The following is a 16,396-nucleotide window of genomic DNA, read 5'->3' as shown; positions in this document are numbered from 1 at the left end:
AATTACCTCTTTTTTTTCTAAGTAATCTTCTTATACATTAATTGATTGCAATTTGGAAGTAATTTCCCAAGCAAATTACATTTTCACTTTGTGTATTGTTTTAAGAATTTACGATCACATTAATTTTTTAATCCCTGTCTCCTGAAAAGGCCACTTTCCAAAGTCCTGTGAGCTTCTTAAAAATTAAAACTAACTTTGTTTTTTAAAATTTGAACTGTGGAATAGATGCATTTAGTTATCCTCATCGATATGCATGCACCTATACACTACATGCACACTTTGGAATAGTGGTTCTTCATTTTGGTCTTTATTCCAGAAGTCACATCTGTGCTATTAAAGGTCAGGGACCCCTGTTCCACAGCCATACTGGTTTCATACTGCATATGGCAGCTGTCCTGTAGACTAGATTAGCTCTGTACACAGTAGTCTCCTCTAGGCCCACGTGATGGTTATGTTACTTTAACACTGAGACATTTATTTTGTTTTAATTCAAAACTTCCAAAATCATGTGAAGTTTAAATATGAATTAATGCCATACCACATTCTTGAGGGTGCAAAACCTGCTGGGAACCGTCCCAACAGAAACTCCACAGAACCAAAGGAGGCAAATCTGGTACAATTTCATCCATCCTTCCTTTTGAGAGCAGCAGATTGTTGAACAGCAGTGAACCTTTCCCAACCATGCTTAAAGTCATCCACAACAGAGCAAGGGAGCAAGGTAATACATATCCGCTATAGTTCGTCAGGGTACAGTGCTCCAGCTCAGATTGGGTGCTTTTCTGTTTAACAACACTGACATATCCAAAGAGATACTAAGGGTCATACTGCCCTTAGCCATTTTTGCAGTAGTCTTTATTATTATCTTTATTAACGTATTTTATCTTTATTTTGTCATTTTCTATTTGTCTTTCTTTTCAGCAAGTTCTTCAAAACAAAACAAAAGAAGAAAACACTCTTTCTTTAAAAAGACATTTCTTCACTAGCCAAAAAAAAAAGGAGAGAAGAAAATTCATAACAGGCTGGAGCTCTTATGTGAATGGGATTAAAAACGTAGCTTGTTTTCTCGAAGCAAAAAGGCAGACAGTTGAATGCAGGTTGAGAAACATAAGGCAGCATTGCATATGAAATGGATGAGAGCAGAGAAAAAAGGCAGAACAAATGAAAGAGTAAGATAAAATTAAGAACAGAAAATAGTTATTTCATTATCCTCAAAATGTGGAAAAACTGTCACATTTTTGCTTTTTTAATGAATGTTTGCCTAATGTATTTTCCACTGTGTGCATGAGATTGGAGAGAGTCCACGTGATCAGGCAGGAGGAACAGCTACTAATTAGTCCTATTAGAATATGCATAGTTTGCTAATGGTTCTAATTGTTTTTTTTTTTTTCAGAGAGCTTCTATAAATAAACAGGCTATGGTTCCCAAGGATTTCTATAAATTTTGATGACTCTTAGACTTTAAGCATGGTTAGGTGGATTATCAGAAACATTTGGAATTGTGATATTGTTCTGAAATTTTAATATTTCTAGAATCTGAAAATCTAGTAGTCTCTGTGCTGGCACATGCCATCTTACGCCAATATCTGGCACAAAACCCTGTCGCTTCTCAATAGTTAACCCATTATTTTACCCATAAAAGAAAGATGCATGGTTTTATTCTTTTCCTTTTTAGAGGAGAAGCGCGCTTTAGCTTACTTTGATCAGTTACTCTTAAATTCTCATATTTGTCTTTCTTACTTCCTTTCCCCTCGAGGAGCGTCCCTCACTGCTAAATTCGCTACTTGCACCATTTCATTCCATTCCATCCTATCCTTGAGGATTCCAGATGAGTTTTCAGCACTTCATTATTAGTCCTTAAAGAATGGCTAAGACTATCCTTAACTGTAATTAATTTATGCTGAAGAAGGTTGACTAGAAGTAACATGGGACAGGAGGCCAGTGTATTGGATGTAGGAACCTGGAGAGAAGCAACAGCTGCCATCTGCGAAAATAGAGGTAGAGTGAAGTTCAGAGGCTCACAAAAGACTTTGGAGTCATAAGGGGGAGGGCAGTACGTGTTTAATCAGAGATGGAAGCTTACTGGATGAAAGGAGAAAACTTCTTTGTAGGCAAGAGGGAAAGGAAGGGCTATCTGCAGGGGTTGGGGAGATACGACTGAGAAGAAGTGATTGGTAACAGGTGCCTTCAAACAACCTCTAGCTCTGCTTTTTCCCCCCTCTTTTTTGTTTAAAAGATTGTACAGGATAACGTCAAAATTATTTGTGTTTCAAAAGTGAATGACTTCCTGCTCATCTATGTGCTGCAACTTGTTTTATATAAAAAAAAAAAATGCTGGTGTACAATGCTTAGCTCTCTTTTTAAATGTTAAGCCACAGAGTAATTATCATTTTTGTTATGCTACGTTTGTGTTCCAAGATTCTAGTTTCTATTAATGTTCTGCGTGTTTTCTAAGTAGATTACAGGGCCATTTCTGCATCACAAGTAAGCCCTGGAGCTATTCTCAGCTTAAAACTTGGAGAAACAAAGTGACATTTACAGTGCTAAATGAGTGTAGAGAAGTTTCTAGCTCCTATTTTACAAAGAAAAAAAAAATGCTCCTAAGCAGTATTCCTCATTTTTGTTATCTATTTTGTTGTTGTCAAACTTGAATAAAACTTGAATTCCAAATAGGGATTTTAGGAAGAGGAAGGATTTGACAGTTGGGTACAATCGTTCTTTTGTTGGAACTGTATTATTCAGAATATCTTAGTAGCTTTTAGAAATATTCTTTAAAGAATTATCTTTACATTTGCAGTTGTATACAGTAAATATTTGTATAGTGACTAGTGTTTACTAATCAGCAATTCATTATTTTTTTAGAATCTTAGAAAAAACGATAGTAACACAGGGTTCAATAATGGCAGTTAATGTTAAGTCCAATATAGATTCATTTTTACTCTCGGTAACAGAAAGTTTCTTAGACAAAATACAATCTATGGATTACAAGGTAGAATTGGCACGTCTGTTTTAAATGGTATCTTCATGAGGGAGCCAGTATCACTTAGTGATAGACATTTAAACAAGAAATTGTTGGCAAAAGGGTTTTCTGAACGTGAAACCATTGTTTCTTTGTACTCCTTTTTCCAGTGTTGGTTATGGATATTCCAGTCATGTTCCGCTGTTTATCTTAGCAATTTTTTTTCTATTTGGGTCACTTTATGGTAGCAAATTTGCTACCAAATAGAAATTGAATTTAAGTACTTTGTAAGAAATACCAAAGACAGGGAAAATCTAACTGTAGTAGTATGCCTACCCTCTTGGAAAATACAGGAAATTCTTCATAATAGCATGTGCTAATAAGGCTGTTTTAACATACTAGCATTTTTAACATCTTTTTATGTGGAACTTACTCTTGCTTTTTACTAAACCTGAATTTGACTACATGTCACAATAACTCAGATTAAAAAATAGTTGGGAATTTAGTCTTCATCATAATTGTAAATATATTTTTTACCTATCATAGAAAAAGTGGAAAAAAGGTTTCAAAATTTAACATGCAAATTCTGAATCATGAGACAAATTATTTTGTATTTTTCTTACGAAATTAGATTTAACTGCTGAGAACATGCCACTGAAATAAGCAGAAGGATAGAATTTGTTCTCTGTAATGACTGTGCCATTTTATTGTTGCTACTGTTCTAATGCGTTTACTTTATACATGTAGAAGTAGTTTGTAGATCTATCACAGATCTATCAGTTCACTCTAAGGCTTTATATGCACTTGGATATAGAGAACTCCTGAATTAAGTGTAATGCAGAGAAGCTATCAACATCCTGCATATGGTCTGGCATCTTTCCATCACCCAGTTATCAGGTTCATTTGTTTGATCAGAACATTTCATAGTGTCTTCCAGTTTCCAGTTTGTATCCATGTGCCTAACATGACCATATGTTCAGATCTCACACAAGAATTCTTGCTGACTTCTGATATTTCCAGTACCAAACCATCAGAGGATGCAACTATGTCAAAAATTAGCACTGCTTTCTTAATTTCATAGGTAGTTATTAAAAGTAGGTAGTTATTAAAATCTTCTTTGAGATCTGGCATGAATGTAGATTCTATTCCTGATAGACACAAACTCGAAGTGTTCCATTGTTGAAGCTGGATTTGCATTGTTCATGCCACTGCATCCTGTCCATCTGTAATCATATGTAGATTGTAGGACTTACCATTTGCTCTCTGATACGTAAAACAGAGCTTCTGTAATGTCTTTCTCCTATTTCATACTTTTCATCATTAATCTCTAGTATAGATAATTCTGTGCTATCAGAATGAATGTTTTTCATGCAAGCAGAATTCTTTCAAGGTTATAAGCAAAGACCCTTTTTTAGCGTGTCTCTAGCTGTTTGGCAAAAGTCAAGCCAATGAAGAAGAGTTCTAAAACAGTTCCTAACATGAATTGTCAGTATTCTGAAGAGGAGACATTCTAGATACTACTTTTGATGGAGAGTCTCGTTCCGGGATAATGACACATACATGACTCCTTGATCTGGGTGCACTCCAGAGTTAAGATTACCATGCTGAAGCTTTTTCTTCACAGAGTGTTGTATGCAAGCCATAGCATGTGTAGAAAGGCGGAACTAGGGTTATATTTTAGTCCTGTGGTCTGTTCTTCAGAAATATGTCACTGACTGGATATTCTGTGCCAGCAATCAGGACTAGAAGACTCTGTTTACCTCCATTTTAACAGGTCTCTAGTGATATGAAAGAGCATTATCAGTATAAAGATAATCTGAGATGTTTTTGTGAAGTCATGTAACACAGTAGAAGAGTAGGATCTTGCCTTTCTGATCTGCAGTCAGAGAAGAAAAGCAAGCACTATTAAGGTGTGATTTAGCATATCCTCATCTAAATGAAGTGTTAATTATGAATCTCACCAACAGGTACAGAGAGGAGTCAAACAAGTTAGTTTGCCTAGGTATAAATGTTATTCCGGAAGGTGTGAGGAAGTCCACCTAACAATCTGGTCACATGACTCAACGCAGAATTACAACCAGAATTCTCAGAGAGCTCCCTCTCCATCTTGGCATAAGCTGTTATATAAAAGCTGTTCTGCTTTTAATACAGAACTTCCACAGAAAGTCACAGTAAGAATCTAAGAAGGTTCTGAGCACAGACTTCATACAGGACAATACCTTTATATTTTATTTACCATCACCTTATATGACCATCAAATTGACCCACTGAGCACTCTGAGACAGACAGCTGTGAAGCCAGTTTCTTCCAAACCACCCTGCCCTACCCATTTCCAGATTTAGATCACTTTCTCTCAACAGAAATTATTTTTCTCAGGCCTCCCAAGAACATTTGGAACCTGAGCGTGAGCTTTTAATTCTTGGGAAACCGAGAAACCAATTCAGAAGTGCACTTTTTACAAAGCACTAACAAATGGACTGAGCATTCTTAAGTGCTGTTTTAGCTTTCTCAAATCAGTAATCTTTAATATATCCATAACCTCATTTTCTGAACTCTGCTTTTCCCTCTGACTTCTTGTTTGAAGACTACAATAGATGCCCAAGCTGGAGAGTGCATGCATTTGAAGATTGCATTGATTTAACACAAACATATTTTTCATCCCATCACAGCTGTCATTCCTCACTTGCATGTTCTATTATAGTTGTTTTTTGTTGTTGTTATTTTAAAGATTAAAGTATAGCCAGTATAGTCAGCTGGCTGCTGAACTCAACCCTACTATTTGGCTCTCACATTGAGAAGAGTCCAGTCACTGATTCGAGAGGTAATGTACTAAGAGTGTTGTGAGGCAGTTTTTAATCCGGTCTTCTTCCATGCAAGGAGGACTGCACACTCAGCTGTTCTCGAACGTAAGGACACTGCTATGATCTCACAAGTTTCTCCAGGCTGGATACATATTTTTATTTTGAGTTATGATTTAGCCACCTGGGAACCATATGGCAGTTAAAATAAGGAATACATGCTTTCCAAAGTTGCTGGTAAACATATATGCTTTACTCAAGTCTTAAAGATTGAGGCGGATGGGAGATGACACATCTAAAACCATTGTCTTAGTACTTGACTCACAAATTTGGAGAGATTTCAAGTTTTGATTAACATTTCTCAGAAAGGCAAACATCTGTTTTTGCCTCTGTTTCAGCTGATTTTTCGGTTTTCGTCAGTGAAATGGGTTTTCGTGTTTAAGGTTTGTAGCATTTAGTGCCTCTTTTGTGTTTTGTTTCTTTTACTGGGAATTTATGCTGTTTTCTTCTTCAGGGACTCTTGTCAGTCATCAGAATTCTGTGGTTCAGCCAGAATCTGATACATTTTCTAGCACAAAAACGACAATGTTCAGCTTCCACAGTAGAAGTTTTCTGATTCAAAATGGCGTTCTAATCCGAGGTGAAGTTTGTAATTATAAATTCTATGTAAATTCTATGTAAAATGTAAAAGTAGAATACAGTTTGTCATGGTAAAGTTCACGTAACCGTTGGTGCTGTTGTTAGGGTCACTTCTGCTTTAGAAAATATTTATCTGGATGCTGTAATCATGGACTTTACTATATGGGAAGGGAGACTGATGGATCTGACACCCACTGGCTGATTCTGTGATGGACTTAATGCAATTTAAAAACTTTGTTTACTACCAGAATGAGTTAACTTTAGTCCAGAAAGTTACCTGTCTCTCCCTATTGAATATTTTCAACAATTCCACTTGGTCTTTGTGAGGCTGCTTTTCAAGGTTACTGTATGGAGAGTGTTTGAAGGTGCAAGACATGGCTGCATAACATAAGAACTGATATTTATGTAATTGATTCCTGTAAGTCAGTTGCTTTTTCTTAACACTGCTATTTTGCATTTGCTTCCAGAGCATGGTATCTAAATTTACTTGAAGTGCTTATATAAATTCATTTTATATGTTTAATCCATTATAATTATACACATATATAATGTTAAGGGCCTTTACGATGTGTTGAATGCACCGGGAACATTCTTCCTTTGATTGTCATTACATGAAAGGGTAAGAAGAAAAATCCTCTCACTTCTTGACAATCCAGTGAAAAAAAATGGAATTACTGTTTGATAAATACTTATTATGCCTAATGTAGACAATTTTTTTACACACTTCTTCAGTTGTTTACTTAATAAAACAGCATTCCTTATGTCTCAGTAATTTCCAGTATCAGGAGATTCCTTTTATTTTTTATGATTATATAATTAAGATATGCTTATAACATTCAACATTATCTTTCTGTAGTACTCAATTAGGAAATGTAAGGTGCTTCTCTGGTACATACACGTTTGAGCATTTATCAAGAACAATAAAAACAATGTTAATAGAGCTGTTTTAGAGAATTCATAACTATAAATGCATTTATATTTTAAACTGCTGGGTTTTTTTTGTTTTGTTTTGTTTTTCTGTTTGCTCATCTCGATCTTATAATTACATTGCTGGTTGATTTCGTTTAAACAATCAATTTTTATTCTTCCTATTCCCAAACTGATCTTCAGTCTCCGTTCTTGCAGTTTCTAGTTCAGTTATCCTTATAAACAGGCAAAAAACAAATTGAAATAAAATATTATTTCCTTTCACTTGCTTTAAGATCAAACATCATTATTGGAGTCTCAAATTCTACTGAAATGGGAGTATGCTGACAGCATCTTAACTATTTTGCCTTTTTTCCTTAACCTTTTAAAAATGATTGACACTTCCTTGGTTTTGTTCCTTTTAACACTTGAAAAGGTTGGAGTTTTGATATAACACTTACAGACTGTAACAGTTTCACAACAATAGCACTGATAGCATTCAACTTAATAATTAACACGATACAATTCGGAAAAAATGCCCAAACAGAATATATTTTAATGGAAGAACAGCAAGGAAAACGTTGGTGCCAATCCTTTGTCTATAACTAAATAAATCTTTTCTTAATTAAAACAAACAAACAAACAAAAAACCCACTATTTGTGTATTGGCACACAAAATTCCTTTTGCAAGTTTTAGTTATAGTTGTTGAACATAACAGTGCAAAGAATAAATGGAAATGCACAGATCCGTTATTCTCATAACACCGTATATTTTACCTTTGATCCGTTCCCCCCTTTGTCCCTCCCTTTGTTCTCAGTCCATTCATTCTAATCACTTATTTTGAATTAAATATGTACTGGTCATATATGGCAAAAGCTTCAAATACTATTTTATAGATCAAATTATCTTTGTTAAGTGTCTACAATCAAGTGGAATAGAGGATGTTAGATGTTATAACTGCACACTGGCTATTCAGGATGAAGGATGTTTTAGGTGAAGCAGAAGGATAAGAAAAGTGAAGAGAGTGAGGTGAGAAATGGATTCAGCTTATGACACCTTAATGTAGGTATTTACAGGAGGTGTCTGTGGTGAGCATTCTTTCCTTTGCTTCATAGTAGCCTCATCGCTAGCAACCTAGTCAATATGTTAGTGTTGTTGCAACACAATTCAGTTGACATGCCAATAGGTGTCTACTTCTGAGTGGGTTGACTCACTTTCCAAGCCGTATCATCTGTAATGGAAAATCAGATTCCTACCTCATGTGTAGGTACTTAAGTTTAGACACGTAAATTTATAAGCTTGAGCTAAATCCCACGTGTCAAACAGGTCACTGCTTTGTGTTTTTGGTATTTGTGCTGGTAGCTAGAGCAGGTTAGCACCCTTAAACAAAAATTCATTAGATTTCTGTGGACAGACTTTCAAAATATTTAATAGTACAGTACGGGGCTGATAATTATTTGTGTGGGTGACACTCACTGTGTATAAGCAGTGGTTTTGTGCCAATTGCATACTTTATTTTTTTTTACCTTGTTTCATCTTAACCTACCTTTCTGTGCTAATTGCATTGTTTTCCATCTGTCTGTGCTGTCACACATCCGCACCAAGTATTCCTGAGGTGAAGAGTGGATGCAAGTGAGACAAAAGCTGTGCATCTAGGTACAGAGAGGAGCTGGGTGAATCCACTCCCAGCTTCCACTCATACTCCTCCCAAGAAGGGCTGTATGGCCCTCAAAAGCTGTGCTATGCTTCAGTTTGTGGCCATTTCCCCTTATCCTGTTGCCACGCACCACTGAAAAGAGTCTGGCCTCGTCCCTTTGCCGCCCGCACCAGATATTTCTAGACATTGATCAGATCCCACAGGACTGATAGGACATAAAACCAGGGGCTTGAAACAGTAGAATTGTATAAGAATTGTAACCATCCAGTTCTCCTCACATCTTCCCTTACTCAGCTTATCCTGAAACCAATGCATGCTGTTCTACACAAAAGATTGTTCCTGTCCATTCTGAACCCTATACTTACTCTCCCCCACTTTTTTTCTTTCTTTTCTTTTTTTCCCAAGATACTCTTCACAGTGGAATAAGTTCACAGATTTCTGCTATACACAATATCCTGAGCTTCTTTTGCCTTACTGGCTTTCTACACCAACTTTCCAGCTTTTAAGGTTAGAAAATAGTTGGATCGTGGTAGCTTGCTGACAGTGCCAGGTATTGCTACTGACTCTGTTTAGAATTCAAAAGCAAAACTAGGAATTAACATTGTGTTAAGGACCAGAGAAATCTTTAGAAATCATAGAATGGCTTGGGTTGAAAGGGACTTCAAGGATCATCAAGTTCCAACCCCCCTGCCCACAGGCAGGGTTGCCCCAGGTCCCATCCAACCTGGCCTTGAAAATCTACTGCAGTTCAAGACAGAAATTTGTTTTCAGTATTTCCTGGGTAGAAAACTACAAATTTCTGGAAAATATATGAAATTTCATGTTAAGCAATATACATACTAGTGATTCTGTTGGATTCAGTGTTTCCTGTAGTACTTCGTTAATATTTTTACATTGTTAAGATTTTTTTCTCACAAAGTGTGATTTTAGAACAAATATTAAGGCAACTTTAACTAAATTCTTGTATTAAACTTGGCTGTGATGCCAAATTGATTTATTCATTGTGAACTAATTTGCCATCCCAACTCCCTATCATTCCTTCCCATATTTTCACATCTGAGAATTCCCCTATCACAGTGGAAGCTCCTATCAGAGTCGACTCGAGTCTATTCCAAGTCTGAAAACAGGCAGGGCTGTCAAGTAAAGCACAGACACAGCGAGCAGAGAAGACTTTACAGTGCTGAGAGGATCTTGACATGAGAGAATTTGACCCTACGTGTCCATGTTTCAACTCCGTTTCTGAAATAAATCTGCTTGACAGTTTGGGAGTTTTGCCTTGATCAAACGTGCAGCTATTCGGTCTACAGAATAGCCAAGTTTAACTATAGGAACAGCACTTGTTAATGTCAAAACATTGTTTATGTACCATTTAATCTCCTGTGATGGTGTACGTATTTGCTATATACTTGCTTGAGTTATTTTCATCAAGAAATTCTGTCTATGTGTCACTTTGGCAACATCTTTGCAGAGTTTACAACTTTGAAAAACATGTTGGCATCAACTATGCAGTCCTTTTAAACAGCTGCTCTGCAGTCATGCTGTTTTAACATGCCACTACACATGGCTGAATTATGCAAATAGTTAATATTAAATGACTGAGATACAAGAACAATTTGTACACTCAATAAAGCTGGCCTGCGGAGTGTAACACCCATTCATGTAACTGAACGAGTCTGGGGCAGTTTAAAGACGTGATTCTTTTGACTTTAGGTAAAAATACTTGTATTAAGGCAGAAATGGACAGAGAGAAGCTATATGGCGAGAATGTTTTGTAAGGCTTTTCTTTTGACTGCTTATTAATAATGCAATGAAAATGGAATGTGCATCAATGTACTTTTCTGGCAGTTATTAAGAAGTAGGTAAGGCACAGCAAATGTTTGTCATTTGGCTATAAATACGAGTTACTCCGTTTTGGTTGAGAGATAAAATGATAGAATGCTAGTTACAATGCTGATATTTTAGCAGTGTTGTTTATTGAAAACAGCAGCACTGTAATAAGTGAGAAAGCAAAAACATCGAGTTTAAAAAGATACAAAATTGTCTTAGACTTTGATTGGCGTTTCTACTGACTTTGCTAACCTAGCTCTGCGATAATGAAGCATGAATTATGTACAGTGTAGAACAACAGATAAAACATTATAACTTCTGTAACTTAGAGTAATTACCCCTACTACGTGCAACTTTAGGCACTAGGAGAGGAGATGCACGACAACAAAAGAAGGCAACCATTTAAAGTCACAAAGTACCGGGAGTTTTCCTTTCTCACTTTACAGTAACTTTTGAATAATGGATTTTTTTTTTCAGCTAAATAATAAGAAAAGGTGGTAGGGTTTTTGTTTGTTTGTTTAATTTTATTTTGTTGTTGCTTGTTTGTTTTTATATCAGATTGTTTACCAAACAAATCATTAGAATTTAAAAACAACGACAACAAGAAAAAACACTGAGCATTTCCTTATGCTTTTGCTTTATATTTCTCATGTTGAAATTTTCTATGTTTCATGACATTTCTTTTCCACCTGATCTCATTTTTACTCTAAGTCTTCTTAAGGTATTGCATTGACTTTTCTGATCTGAATATAAAGACACAGTATATTTCTAGTAGTAAGACTTCTGTGCAAGACCCAACGCTTCAAAGTACAATTTATCACATTCTTATTGGGTTGGTAAACTCCCTCTGCCTGACAAAACAAACTCAAAATAATTCTTTTAAATTAAATGGAAGCTTAACTTAAAAAAGATACTGGGTTCCTTATTACACAACAGACGTTCTCTTTTACAGCATTTATTCAGTACAGATTTTTTCACTTTCTTACTTCTATTAATATGCAATTAGTAATTTTGTTAACAATGGCAAGTATATGGTGCTTGTTGGATTTCCTGGTCCATTTACATGTTTCATTTGGTGAATAAAAATTCACTACTAACGAAACAGATTCGAATGTAATTGTACTGATTAACTGAGCATTGTCCTTTTATGGTTTTACAGGAACTGGCCGTAATGAAACAGATTCTAATTAATCTACAGGATAAACACAAGGAACAAAATTCACCTCCATCTCAAATTAATTTAAAAAGTTTGACTGCAGAAAACAAATTACACCCTTCAGTAAAACTGCTGCCAGAATATGAAGAAGAAAATGTATTTAGACCTAAGCCAACATTATTTGTAAGTACTTTGCTAAGAGTAAGTGCCATAAACTTTCTGATTACTTTCTTCACGCTTGAAAAAGAAGAAAGGTGGTTCACACTTCAGGGAGGTACATACTTTATTCCGCATAATATTTGCAACTTTGTATGGCTGTGGTCGATTTTGAGGAGACAAATTGCAGTTTGTGATGTTATTTACATGTTTGGTAGTTCGTGCATCTAAAGTTGGAAGTAAACAAGATTTTTAAAAGAAAACCAATTATATTACCATCAGTTCACAAAATTGTAATGAGCACAAAATAAGAATGCAATTTTAAGTCTACCCTGAGCGTGAGCTGATTGCGTACAGATATACTGAGGAGCAGCAGTGAAGAAATAAATGCATTTATGTGTATTTACACTCCCGCATATACATGTATACATACAGGCACATGCCCAGGATTTTTTCTCACTTCTGTTACTGTGGATAACTGATACTACAAAACCTTATTTTATTCCTTTAGAAAATAAATGCTTGGATTTAAATGCCTCAGGTTCCCTACAGAATTCAGTGCTTCTGGTATTTGAAAGCTTCAGGAAAATGATGGAGAAGTTTCTGACTATAAGTGCATCTCAGCTGATAAATGTTAGGAGAAATATAATGCTGAGTCACAAAGCAAATGATAATGTATTTATGATGGTTGCAGCTGTTTTCCTCTAGGGTAGGCTGGTTGAATCCACACAACCCTCTTTTTTTTTTTTTCCTGGGCCCAATATTTTGCTGTTTTGCTCCAAATATGTATACATGGTTGTTTTTTGGTATTTTTATTTCTGGGGGAATCTTCTTAAAATTGAAAGAGATACAAATAATGTAAGATGCGTATTGCAACAGATCAGATAATGTTTTTATAGTACACAATGTAGGGAATGATTACATCTCCTGAGTATGGCATGAGGGCATTTGGGGACAATTACTTAGATTATTCAGTGGTTCAAATTTTGCTTAGACAGTGTTATGAGACTGTTTAAAGGTAAAAGGCATGCCGTGTGTTGCCTCATCCATAATCCTTTTGGAAGTGCTAAATCATATTGCCCAAATTTTTGTCTTCGGTGCAGTGATCCCAAACAGAGACAAACTGTAAGCTAACAATTAGGTTGTGTAGATGAACCAGGGTTTGAGTGTATAATCTGTCCTGCCTTTCTTAGGGATATAGAAACGATGCGGGAAATCTAGAAAAAGAAATGCTTTGACATGTTGAAATTGTTCCTCATCTAACTTTGGAGTAGGAAAATGCAAACGAGGCGATGGCAGGATTTCCTACTAGATAGGGAAATAATGTAATAGTCCTGTTAAAGTCCTGCCCATTCAGGCCAATTTAGAGAATTTTAATAGCTTGTACAAATAGAGCAGATGTATTTTTATAACTGAGAGCTTCGAAATGAGAGAAGGATGGAGATTTAAAAGTGACGAGGATCCAAGGCCAGCTGAATTTGAAGACTGACTGGTTGTTAAGTGTTGGAGAAAAAGAACAAATAGGGGGAAGACAACAAACTGTTTAGAATGAGTTTCGAGACAACAGACAAAAGAAGCATTATTAGCAAAAGCAAGAGTTAATACTGAAACTTGAATGTAGAATAGTCCTTAACCTTGTTCCACCTCCATTTTTTTTTTATTTCTTCATATAAATAACCACTGAATTTGCCACAAGAATGTTCTATCCTATCCTGAATGTGCAGTAGCCCAGAGGATTATGAAGGCAAGAAGTTGTTCACAGATAATTTTCTACAAATAAAATTATTTCTGCACTGACAGAAAACTGCTGAATTCTTTTATTTTGGATTATAATTTTTGAGAGCTGTTATTTTGTATAAAGTGTTGGTCTATGGCACACATAAAATCTCTTTTGTAAGTTCCATCTCCTTCTCTAATGAGAACGTTGGATAATGATATTTAGAATGAAATCTATTTGTGGTACACTTGACTGGTGTTCGATATTTTAAAACAAATCATTTTCCTTATCTGCTTTTTGTAACCTAGAAATTGGCTGGCTTAAATACAGATATTTAGTAATAATAACCTTGAATACATAGGCTTACTTTTAATTTACTTTCTTTAAGCAGAAAAAAAAATGATTTAACACTATGATATTTAGGAAAGAAAAAGAATTCAGCATAGATGGCATGTTTTTATCCTGACTTTTGCTCTTTCACAACTAATACATTCTTTATTTTACAGACAAATGCACAGGCACCTGGATGGTACAAGAAGGTGCAGAAGAAAACATCACCATAGCATTTTTCAATAAATACTTAAGAAAATCCTTTAGGGAGATTTTCTTTGAAGAAAGATATTTTCACCATAATAATGCCTCTTTTCCCATAAAGGCAAACAACTGTTTTGTTTACAATGGTTGCTTTATACCTGTGAAATGATCTTATGTTGTATAAAATAATTTTTAGATCTGCCATGTGAATAAAATGTGTGGAAATAATGCATGCAATGAGCTTACTAACATATATTTGAATTGTAAAAGATAAATAAACACCATCACATTGTATATATTTATAATCCGAGTTGTTAAATAGTGTCTTATTCGTAGTGTTCAAATGAATGCATGCTTCAGCTCCCTATATTGTTTTTCTTGGACCTTGTGCTTCATGTCGCATTCCCTGCAACTATTCTGGCTCATAGAAATTGAAAAAAGGTACATGAATTAGCATCAGACTATACCGTACTTTCTATGAGGGAAATCACAGAATCACGGGAGCTGGAAGGGAGCTCTGGAGATCATCTGGTCTAACCCCCTGCTAAAGCAGGTTCCCTGCATTACATTACACAGGAAAGCGTCCAGGTGGATTTTGAAAATCTCCATAGAGGGAGACTCCATGGCCGTTCTGGGTAGCCTGTTCGGTGCTCTGTCACCCTCACAGAAAAGAAGTTCTTCCTGATGTTCAGATGGAACTTCCAGTGTTCCAGTTTTTGCCCATTTCCCTTTGTTCTGTTGCTGGGCACTGTTGCAAAGAGCACACTCCAAGCACTTGACATCGGCCCTTTACATATTTATAGGTGTTGATCAGATCCCCCCTCAGCCTTCTCTTCTCCAGGCTCAACAGACCCAGGTCTCTCAGCCTTTCCCCGTGTGGGGGACGCTCCAGCCCTCTCATCATCTTCATGACCCTCTGCTGGACATATCCGCAGGATATCTTTTTTGTACCGGGGAGCCCAGAACTGGATGCAGTACTCTAGATGTGGCCTCGCCAGGGCAGAGCAGGGGGGAGGATCACCTCTCTCAACCTGCTGGCCACAGCTCTTTTTAATGCACACAGGGTACAATTGGCCTTCTTGGCCACAAGGGCACACTGCTTTCGTATGTCAAGTGAAAAAACAATTCCCTTATCAGCCCTGATTTGTATAATTTGACAATTTATATCAGTTCATTTACCAAACAATCATTACAGATCTTCTGATGAAGCAATAAAATACATCTTGGTTATCAGCTCTGATTCTCGGGGCTAGATACATTTGCTCTACAGTTCTACATCACATAAATGCTGATGGCATTGTTTAAGTAAGTGCATACTGAACATACCGCTCAGATTTCACTTAAGAGGAAGTTTCTTTTTTCTTACTTCCTGTTTCCTTGAAAGTATCTTTTCAGCTGCTTCGCTGTTCCTAGCTGGATGTTAACAATAATTACTTACTGTATAAAAATACTGAGCTTACGATTCTTACATATGCTTTTCTTCTTTGCTTTCCAAAACTCCAAGTTGAAATAAAGCAATACTTCCTCTACTGAAAGTAAGCTTCAGCTTTTGCTAATTCTGAGAGTGAGGAAAAACACGAGTCGTTGCACACCATGGGATTACAATGATGATTCTGTGAATGAGGGAGGCAAAGTATGTAGACAGAGGTAGTTTTAGTTCTGAACAAAAAGCACTGATCTTTGGACACACAAGATTATCTGTACCGATACTGCTTCATCAGCACTGGTTTCTTGAAGTCTAGGTTTTTCTCTAATGTAATTTTTTTTTGTAAATAGAATTGTTTTTATGTGAGACAGCTCATATATGCAGATAATAGTTTTGTAATAAATACTTGATATGATTCACAGCCCCTAGTTTATCTTTCCCAGACTATTCTGCTTGTCTGTTGTTACCCAATCATCAATAAATTCCATTATCTGGACCTTGAACTATTCTAGGCAAGATGTATTCACTGTTTGTTCTCCAATAGTGCCCTTATAGACAAATTGGTAAGATACAGACTACGAAGTGGATGGAAATTTGGCTGACACGCCAAGCGCAAGGAAATGT

At 36.1% G+C, this 16,396-nt stretch overlaps 1 protein-coding gene across 4 annotated transcripts in view; it reads left to right on the top strand.

Annotated features, from left to right (window-relative positions):
• The window catches only part of PIBF1 (progesterone immunomodulatory binding factor 1), a 116,449-nt gene extending 101,798 nt beyond the window's left edge, over window positions 1-14,651 (top strand). For 3 of the 4 annotated variants that reach the window (XM_015276959.4, XM_040704824.2, XM_417014.8), the window contains exons 17-18: window positions 11,943-12,122; window positions 14,319-14,651. In XM_015276959.4, coding sequence (XP_015132445.2) covers window positions 11,943-12,122; window positions 14,319-14,375 — 237 coding nt within the window. In that variant the 3' untranslated portion in view covers window positions 14,376-14,651. Of the gene's footprint in view, window positions 1-11,942; window positions 12,123-14,318 lie in introns of those variants that run through there. The other variant, XM_004938652.5, reaches the window with a different exon arrangement.
• The last annotated feature ends 1,745 nt before the right edge of the window (window positions 14,652-16,396 follow it).

The sequence above is a fragment of the Gallus gallus genome, chromosome 1, assembly GCF_016699485.2.
Source record: "Gallus gallus isolate bGalGal1 chromosome 1, bGalGal1.mat.broiler.GRCg7b, whole genome shotgun sequence".
NCBI lineage: Eukaryota > Metazoa > Chordata > Aves > Galliformes > Phasianidae > Gallus > Gallus gallus.
The sequence above is the reverse complement of the archived record's forward strand: the minus strand, read 5'-3'. Positions and strand labels throughout refer to the sequence as shown.